Source organism: Theobroma cacao, chromosome 3 (assembly GCF_053813885.1).
Source record: "Theobroma cacao isolate CCN51 chromosome 3, ASM5381388v1, whole genome shotgun sequence".
Classification (NCBI taxonomy): Eukaryota; Viridiplantae; Streptophyta; class Magnoliopsida; order Malvales; family Malvaceae; genus Theobroma; species Theobroma cacao.
Genome location: NC_142641.1, coordinates 42975544 through 42985496, shown reverse-complemented (window position 1 = coordinate 42985496; position 9953 = coordinate 42975544). Strand labels below are relative to the sequence as shown.

General features: G+C 36.6%; 2 protein-coding genes across 2 annotated transcripts; one reads left to right on the top strand and one right to left on the bottom strand.

Moving 5' to 3' along the window:
- Nucleotides 1-3041: 3041 nt before the first annotated feature.
- On the top strand, nt 3042-5684 carry LOC18606240 (auxin canalization protein (DUF828)). Its single transcript, XM_007039739.3, has 6 exons — nt 3042-3595; nt 4018-4399; nt 4555-4731; nt 4861-4910; nt 5003-5060; nt 5272-5684. The coding sequence occupies exons 1-6, from the start codon at nt 3344-3346 to the stop codon at nt 5508-5510; spliced, it is 1158 nt and encodes a 385-aa protein (XP_007039801.3). The 5' UTR covers nt 3042-3343; the 3' UTR covers nt 5511-5684.
- A 721-nt stretch (nt 5685-6405) lies between these two features.
- LOC18606239 (Formyl transferase) lies at nt 6406-9529 on the bottom strand. The gene is made up of 8 exons (XM_007039736.3): nt 9315-9529; nt 9013-9125; nt 8316-8466; nt 8168-8241; nt 7890-8049; nt 7519-7617; nt 7330-7416; nt 6406-6654 (listed from the first exon to the last, which is right to left on the bottom strand). Exons 1-8 carry the CDS (start codon nt 9453-9455, stop codon nt 6508-6510), a joined length of 972 nt encoding a protein of 323 aa, XP_007039798.3. The 5' UTR covers nt 9456-9529; the 3' UTR covers nt 6406-6507.
- Nucleotides 9530-9953: the final 424 nt, after the last annotated feature.

Below are 9953 nucleotides of genomic sequence, written 5' to 3'. Positions count from 1 at the left end.
ATACCCGAAACTTAACTGAGACCGTTAAGCTATATATACATGGTCCTTGGTTCTGGGTTCTGAAAGAAAACTGTATTTGATCCAAGTCCCATACGGAAATGGGGAGAATAACTTTATATCACATCTTTTGTCTTTCCTATAGGTTTGGGCATTGATTCCTTTGATACGGTGAAGTGATTGAGTTAGATTTGCTTTAGAATAATGTTGAGCTGGAAGCTGGTTTTGGTCATTGGTTAAGCCATGAATGGGGGCAGTAAACTGAAAAAAAGGTTTTGTTAGTGGATCTCTTTTGGAAAGGCATATAAGTGGTGGAAGATGACACATTTTTTGCAGCCAGCTACTTTCTCAACTCCATGTCCCCTTTCACTTTTCCATTGATTCACTTTAATTTTGATGCACTCAAAAGTTGCCATCAAATTAATCCTTACACGTTTAGTCTTGAGCACTTGAGTTTGATATTGAACATAAATTTTATGCATTTGAATCTTCAAAGAAAATGCAACTATTCAAATTTATTTAATTCCAAATAGATTTTCTTTCATTTTCCTTGAACAACAATGAACAAATTTAAATATTCTTTCATTGGCAGCTCTCGGTACAAAAATATACTTTACATGCAAGAGGGTAGCTTTCAATTGCAAAAAACTGAATAGTTTCTTACATATATGTTTGTTGATTATGATTAATGTGGTTGAAGGTAGCTTTCAAGTGGTCAAGCCACCCAAGAATTTCTGTGCTCAATCATATTTGATACATCCATATCTTAAGCCTCTAGAAGTGGAAAGGAATTGAAAAAGGAAATAGAGAGGCATAACCGGCCATATCTACCTCTGTTGGTGTCAAATCTATCCGAAACCTTCCAAAAAACTCTTTGGCATTGATTTAATTGACAGACTTAGATAAAAGGGGTCTATAAAAATCTATTATAATACACATATTATGTATTTCTTGACAGGATATGTATCTAGTTACACGTAATAATATATCTTTTACTACAAAACAATAATAATATTAATTTTAATTTTAAAAATTTGAATTTAATTTTTTAAATAAAATATATTAAAATACTTAGATATAATTTTGATTTTAAATCTAAAATAATGGTATAGACATGACTTCGTGTTTATTTATTGATAGTTTAAAACTCCCAACATCTTCCATTATGTAGTTATGGTTTTTGAACTTGAAAGACTTTGTACAGTCTGGCTTAGTCAAATCATGTTATCAGGATAGACTGTCTTTGTTCGCCGATCATGAAATGTTCGGGCCCTTCTCTGCCTTTTTCAGTTCTAAAAGATAAGGGAAAAAAAATAAAAGATGTCATCATGATCTGCAGTATCCCAAAATTTCAAGCATCAAACGAAACCCTTTGGTAGAAACAAGGAGAGAGAAAACTGGGTTTTATCCTTTACTTCTTCTAGTAGAAACCCCGTTGTGACCCAAAAGCATTGATTGAACAATGACCTTACTTAACCAAAACATTGATTGTACAGATAATCCACCATGGAGGAAAAGGCAGCTCTTAGGCTAAACCTACTAAAGCTAAATCTGAGTAGTCGAACCTGTGCACAACAGATAAAAAATGCAATAAAATTTAACTCGTGTAATTTTAATCGGATTGCTATGTACAAAATTGATTCTAACTGATGATGTCTCACACGGCAAAGAGGGGCGGCAAGTACAGCTACGTAACCGGAAGACGGTGTACTTAATATCGAAACGTCAAAAATTTCGGAATTTGACTATATTTGTTTGTTAGGTAGTTCTACGAAGTTGATTGATCTTGGGGGTCATGATCAGGAATAGCTTTGGAAATGACATTGCACCGACTGCAATTTAGTCCTCAAGATTATACGCAGCATCGATCCAGGGTCTTGATCCTGATTTGGCATCGAAAAATCACAATCACTAGCCAGATGAAACGCAGATTAATTTGAAAAATCTTATGTTTTATTCTCGATAAAGAGTCAACCACCGCTAGCTATGCACGGACAAAGTTTTGGGACCGGAGCTTGGGGTTAAATAATTGGAGCTGGTTTTAGGAAGAGAAACAGACAGGAACCTACCCATGTAAATTTCACGTGAACATCGTTTATTTGTCTGGGGTACCAGGTAGGCCGCAGGCGCTGGCAATAATCAACTTGACATGGTATTCGTATAGCTGATTAATCAAGCTCCATTCCTAAATACAATAAATCTTTTCCTTGCATAAATTTTGGAAAATCCAACTCTAGAGATGGAGTAGCACGACTGAGCTGACCGCTTGCAAAGGGCAAGCTCAACTGCTTTAAGAAAACAAGATCAATATCAAACTTGAGCTCAGTCTAGCCAAACTATCCGTAAGCTACTAATTAAGCTTGATTTTGTTGCTAATGTTAGTTAATTAAGTAAAGAGGGCCTAGTTTGTTGGTTAATGTTATCCGAGTCTGAGTGGCTAGCTAGCAGACAATGAACTCCTAGATATACAAAAAGGATTGCAGATTGAATTCTTAGGAGTAACTGGTACAACGGAAAAGGAAAATGGTTATTTGTGGTCATAAGATATAGGAAATTGCAACTATTCTGAACCTTCCGATTAAGCAAAAAAGGAAATGTGGCAGACATCCATGGAAGCATCAAACCCTTACACGAACCCACCGTCCAGTCAAAGTTTCATGCAACGCCATTGGCTACTGTCGCTCAAATACTATCAAAACTTCCAACAACCGAAAGTGATATGGCGCTAAACCCACAAAAAAGAAGAGCAAAAAAATAGATTCTTTTCTTAGTATACTAAAATATGAAAGATACTCATAATCAGAACATCATATCATGGATACATGCGCTTAACTGCATGAGGCTTAAGGAACAATTCCCCCCTTATCCAGGACAAATGCTTTCTTTATGTTAATTAAGCTAATACTTGATTAATATTTTATGGGGTTTCGTGAATTCTGTTTTGACTACTCCCTGTCTCTTTCACCAAACCGCACCTGAATTCATGGGGGGTTCAAAGCACTAGATTTTGATATCTGCTTCTGTTCATTATTTTGTCACTCACTGTTTTAAGGGGGGGCCTTTTTTAATGTCTATATAATTATAAGTTTGCTCGGACAAGACAGTAAGTTTTGTTCTTAGTAGAGAACCTTTCTGGTTTCGAAAGGCAATAATTTTTTTTCCCAACTTTTATACCTCTTAAGACTTGTTTTCTGTCATTTTATCTCACGGTCAAGGCCAAAGATATCAAAAGTTTTGTGGAAGTATTACTACAGGAGATAATAGGAGGATTTAGCTTTTGAATTCATTCAAAACAAGTTTGAAAGTGTTAATTTCCTGTCAGCTGAAAAAGGATCCTAAGATAGAAATGGAAAGCGGGTTTTATTCAGCTTCTTTGTTTGGGCTGGAGAACCTAGAAGAGGATGGAGAGCTGAAAGCAGCATCGTCGTTGCCATCTATCCCTCAGCCACAAACACCAAAGGAGCCTATGGAGTTTTTGTCTAGATCGTGGAGTCTATCTGCATCAGAAATTTCAAAAGCTCTTGCTCAGAAACAGAAACAGTTTGAGTTTGATAGTAATCCAAGTTCATTTCCAGACACCTTTGTTGCACCACATATTGTAAGTGATCTTGTTCTTAGCATCATTTTCCCCTTCTAAAGATCCATATTATACCCTTTTTACTTGTTTTTTTTTTCCTCCAATCCTAAGGATCCTTGAGTTGCCATGGATCAAAACTAAGAGAGATTTTTATCCTCCTTGAGAAAGATTGCATTGGATAATTTTTTGGCTTTCTGTTTCTTGGCCCTTCCCTGTAAGAAAGAAAGAATGGTTGTAAATAGGACTTGTCTCTACATCCATTATAACAAGTACTATTACTTTCTTCACTCTGAACAATCTGGCAATTTCCTTTGAATTGTTGGCTGACAAACGCAACCAACTTCATAGATTTCTCTGCTCTGATCTCTTTTTTAACCTTTTCTTTTCTGCCAGGATAGATTAATTGTTTAATTTTTTTATAAAAAATCTGCTTGTGTTTGTAGGCAGGGAAAGTCATAAATTCAATTAATGCTCGAAGAACTGGATCAATAGGGAAATGGTTCCATCACCACAGGGACTCAGGTACTAACACAGTGAAAAAGAAAGATAAGATGCGTGCAGAAAATGCTCGGCTGCACTCTGCAGTTTCGGTTGCTGGACTAGCTGCAGGCTTGGCAGCAGTAGCCGCAGCTGGAAACTCCAATGGCACAGGCTCACAAATGAGCATGGCATTGGCATCCGCTACTGAACTTTTGGCATCACATTGCATTGAATTAGCTGAACTAGCCGGGGCAGATCATCACCGTGTTGCTTCTGTTGTCAAATCAGCAGTTGATATTCACAGTGCTGGTGATCTGATGACTCTCACAGCAGCAGCTGCAACAGGTACTTGCTTCTGCAGTTCTTGAAGAAATTCAAAAGCATCTGCGCCTGAAATTCTACTCCATTTTTGTTCATCCCAGATTGTATTTTGTATTTCCAATTTCATGAAAGGGCTCTGAACTATAATTTGCAAAATTTTTTGCCTTGATTAAAATTAGCCTTAAGAGGAGAAGCAGCTTTGAAAGCAAGATTGCCAAAAGAAGCGAAGAAAAATGCAGCTATAAGTCCTTACGAGAGGAGCATGGCAGAAGCTCATTGGTCTGCTGCTTTTCATACTCAAATAAAGGAGCAGAATCCTCCTTGTGAGGGCGAACTGCTGCAACACACACGGAAAGGTAAAATCTCCCTCCAAAGCTCAAGAGGTCTTAAAAGTAAACTAAAACCAGGTTTTAGAACTTTGATCTATAATTGATTCAGCTAATTTGGAGTATCATATCTGAATCACTTGTTACTGCTATTCTCAGGTGTATTGCGATGGAAAGGCGTCTCCGTCTACATCAGCAAGAAATCTCAGGTACAAAAAAAAACCAACTTGATGGAATTTCAAGAAATTATAGCATATTCAATGGCTAGTTTGCAAGCTCTTACAAACGCTCCATTTCTCAGGTCATGATTAAGCTTAAAAGTAAACACGTTGGAGGGGCATTCTCCAAGAAGAATAAATGTAAGCATTGTGTTATTTTACTGTCTGATTTCGCGTTAATCTAATGACATCTCATCATATCAGCTCCTTTCCGTTTTCTTTTTCTTTTGTTCTTTCCTTTGCTTTGACTCCTACAGCTTTAGCAAGACCAACTTTTTGGCACAAAACGCTACTACTTATTATATAGCTTTTTGTTTTCTCTCATGCTTAAAAGTCCTATTATTTATACCAGGTATTGTTTACGGGGTTTGCGACGAGACTTCTGCATGGCCATACAGAAAAGAAAGGGAAACCTCTGAAGAACTCTATTTCGGCCTCAAGACTGGACAAGGTCTTCTGGAGTTCAAGTGTAAAAGCAAGATTCATAAGCAGAGATGGGTCGATGGGATTCAAAACCTTCTCCGTCAAGTCAGCTATGCTGAAGCAGCTGAGCTTTCTCTCGAATCTTTGAGTATCGGTGACAGTATATAGGATAGAGTATGGTTGTTGTGCATACATACTGATTTTGGTTTGTGACATATAGAATAGAAATCGTCTTCAATATGTGAGCTATGCAACAAGTTCTTCCAATGTATGCTACCACAGAGATGAGGTTGCAGAGGAAGGGGTCCCGATCTGAAGGGAGAATAAATGAGTTTTTATACAGACTTAAGAGATCTTTTATATATTCATGCTGACAAAAAGTACTAACAATAGCAATGATCACGACTATAAAGACAAAAGAAAATTGATAATCTCAAATGGGAGGTAAAAAATGAAAAAGAAGCTTCCTTTTTTTCCTGGTTGTAGAGCGGGGGATGCTCTAGGAAAGATAAACGACAAGAATGAAATTGCCCAACACGAAGATTGGTTGTGCTAGATATACAACAAAAATGTAGCATATCGTTCCCATGCTATCACAATCATTGCACCCTAACTTAGAGCAATGATGCACCTAGGTAGTTTTCTTTTTCTTTTTCTTTTTTTTTATCAAAAGAAACTCACCACGAAAAAATCTGCAATTACAATAATGTGGTCCCTGCTCAGAGCTCGATCGCTCAACCACTTGGTTAGCTCGATATTTGATAGTGCAGACAAACTAGGCAAGGCTCTCTAAATGAATAAGCCTCTATCAAGAGGTTAACTAGTCAAGTAAAAGAGGCTTCATACAAGACAAAGTGATCGAGGAAAAAAGACAGACAATGGAAAGAAGAGGGAAAGGGGGGGGGGGGGGGGGTGCTCGGTTGGATCAGAAGCATCTTGAACCTGAAAATTTTCCTTTTCTTCTTTGGACAAAGGCAATGGATCAAACACCCAGATTCCTATATTGACAAAAGCCCGCTATCTGCAGGATTTTTGAAAGCTGGTACAAGGAATTAGAGATGCATGGAGTGAAATTACTTTTGCTAGACATTCCATATGATTAATTGAACGTTCATAACACCCCAACCTCCTCCTTTTACACTGCTTTATCTTCTAATTTGCCCTCTCAAAATACAACAGTCCTGTTCTCCTCGTATGGTAAAACTCGCAGTTCACAATATGATCTTATAGCCTTGGAAAGGCATTGCCTCTCAAGGTTCTCTGATTTTTGCACAAAACTCTGCAAATTGTCTCTGTGAGAAACTCTTTCAACCTGTCAAAAAGGGCACTCAGAATTTAAGGGCTGATCATTAATTTAAAAAAACCACCATAAAACAATGCAGCATCAAATAACATGGACGGAGCAGATGTCATTGGAGAACAGTTAAACAAACGTGGAAATTTATAGATGATAAGCACCCATATTTAATTAAACTTGAACGTTGCAGCAACAATAGCTAAAGAAGTTGGCACTTAAAAGATCATTTATTTAAAAACTCTGTTTTCAGCACTCTCTATCATAAGAAAGCTTCACATATCACATATAGTTGTTATCGTTTCTGACAAATTTTATAATAACGATGGCATCAATGTCATAATTAATTAGCCAAATAAATTTTAACAATTTATGAGGAATCACAACCATCAAAACAACCTTTCCACTACGTCTAGAGAAGTTAACTTTATCCTGTGAATACCAGAATTTTTCAAGAATGATGACATCCATGGGTCAGACAATAAGAAATTGCATTGTCAGCTATTACTCAAAGATAAAAAACTGAGCTAAGTTAATTCAATCTAATTAAAATAGTGAAGTTTAGAAACCTTGTAGAGGAGAATAATCACAATTAATTGTAATCAATCAAAGGAGATCTAAGCAGAGTTTTACAGGGTAAGCAATGAGAGGATAAAACATTGTTCACAGCAGCAGTAAACAAATAAAATATACCATCTGTTCAATAATAGGCCCCGAATCAAGTTCTTCAGTCACAAAGTGACTTGTTGCACCAATTAATTTCACACCCGCATCAAAAGCCTGCCAACATAATCTAGAAAATTTAACATGCATCTAGAGTTAGGAAGGAAGCATGAAATGGTCAACAATTTCAATTGCTCATTAATAAACAAGAATACTCACCTGTTTACATGGATTCCCACCCTTAAATGATGGCAAAAGGCCATGGTGAATGTTAATTACATCCTTCCCATATGTCCTCAAAAAATGACCAGATAAAACCTGCAAAAAAAAAAAGTTATTCTCTAGCCTCTGAACATAACTCTACTTGATTCAACCCCTCCAATATATCTAATGATGAATACTAGCAAGAACAGACACTACAAGCTTCTGCTAATTTTTAATATACATATACACTTGCTTGTGTCCTTTATGAAAGAAAAGGTAAATTTTATTCTTTCAGTTAATATTGTGGAATCCCAGACTAAAATGTTTTCCCTAAATTGCTTTGCAATGAAACAAAATTATAAAAAGAATCTTATAACCTGATTTACCTGCATGTACCTGGAAAGTACTAAAAAATCAGTATTCAGAACCAACTCTAAGATCTCCCCTTCTCTTTTATTCTCTTTAGTTGTTTGCAAATAATGATACGGAATATTGTTCCTTTCAAGAAAGCTCATCACATGAGTGTTTGGATCTCTATGATGATTACTGCCATACAATTGATGAATCAGTATTTGGACATAAAATGCAAATAGGACTAAAAATAGTTTAGAAAAAAAGGAATAACGACAAAGGTCACACAGAGGGATGACAGTTTAAACATCACCTTATCACACAAGTAATATCAACTGGAAGTCTTCTGTCCTGCCATCCATGTAGCAAATCTACCAGACAATGGTCCTGGAGCAAGATAAATATGGTTTGATCATGAAAAACATTAAGAGAGAGAGAGAGAGAAAAGTAACAAGCCATACCTGTTTTGAAGCAAGGACACTGATTTTAAACTTGGGGTCTAGATCAGGGACCCTGACAACAGATCTTGTAGCACTGTACATTCTTGATAGCTTCATGAAGTCTTCATCCATTTGCTCCCGAGGCCATTTAACAGGGTCAAAAACAAACTCACTGCAATTTTTCACACAATAAGATCCAGGTCTGATAATGGTTCATTCAATCAACTTGTTGCCACAAGGTACAGTCACCATTGAACATATCACCCTTTGTCCAGGCCAAACATCATTCTTGGACATTCACAAACACACAAGAGAAGCTCAAACCAAAATCAAACCTACTTCTAGGTGGTGCTGGTATAGATTAACAAGAAGAAATTTAGAAAACAATTACACTATCTCCTCCTATAATTCTCTTTTAAACTAAAACTGATGTACTCAGCTTAGTTTCCTAGTTCAAACTTTGGCCAAAAGAACAACTATCCAAACACCAACAACACAATCGTCCAATAAGAACTAAATTCTTACTGCAACATTCACTTGTTCCATTGATCCAATATTGATTTTTTCCGAGCGTGTTTCCTTAGGACAAAGCCCTAAGCTTTATCATTTTGGCATAAAGTGATGACTACCACGACTCGACATTTATCTCTTGCATTTATCAATTAAAGACATTTAGCATTGAATAAGAAAAATTTATACCACTGAAAGATAACCTTACCTCCTGGAATAGAAGACATTCTTGTTTTCAGGAACAAAAACATCAGCTCCAAGTATGTTTCCTCCTCTTGAAGCTATACATTCTGATAGCTTTGCAACAATCCCAACTTCATCCTATCACCCAAAAAAAAAAACCATATCCAATTAAAGATTAAAAAAATTAGACAAAATCATCATTTTTAATTAAAAAAAAAAAGTTCTTTTTTTGTCAAGAAAATGGGTGAACCCATGAGAACTTAGCTGGCAATCGAATTCAGCAATGGAAATCTGGAAGTGGGTAACAAATAGAGAGAGGGAACTTACAGGGCAATGGAAGATGTGGATGCCATAAGTTAGAGAGGGAGAAGAAGAGGGATCTCCGGGTAATTTGTAAGATTTGAAGGACCTCTTTGCAAATCCAACAAACTGGGGCAAGCTTGAAGAGACGCGTCTCGTGAGACTCATTGCTTCAGAATCTCAGTTCTTACTTACCCACCAAAACTTTGCTTGGCGCCTGGCGGCCTTTTATTTTTGGCCGTTGAAGCTCGCAGATAGATGATAACACGACGGCGTTTAAGGAAGGCTTTAGAATCTCTGGGCCCTGTGGAACGGGCGGAGTGAGATCTGATAGGCTGGTGATGGCAGGGAGCAATCATAACCGTTTAACAGTCATCTACTCCTCCACCCACCAAATATGGTAACTTAACGGTTGCAGACTCGGCAGTGCCCTTTTTAAAGTGGAATTTATTGTAATATCATTATTTGAAATATTTTTTCATTAATTTACATTCTTTTCTTAAAGAATTTAATTGAAATAAATCATGTGTTTAAAATTATTAATTTTATCTTATCAAGTCAATTAAATATTTACTTCACTTCTATTCAAAATTTTGCAAAAAAAAAAAAGCATACACCCAAATTTTGCATCAAAACAAAAAAAACAGAGCACAAATGGTTGTTGTA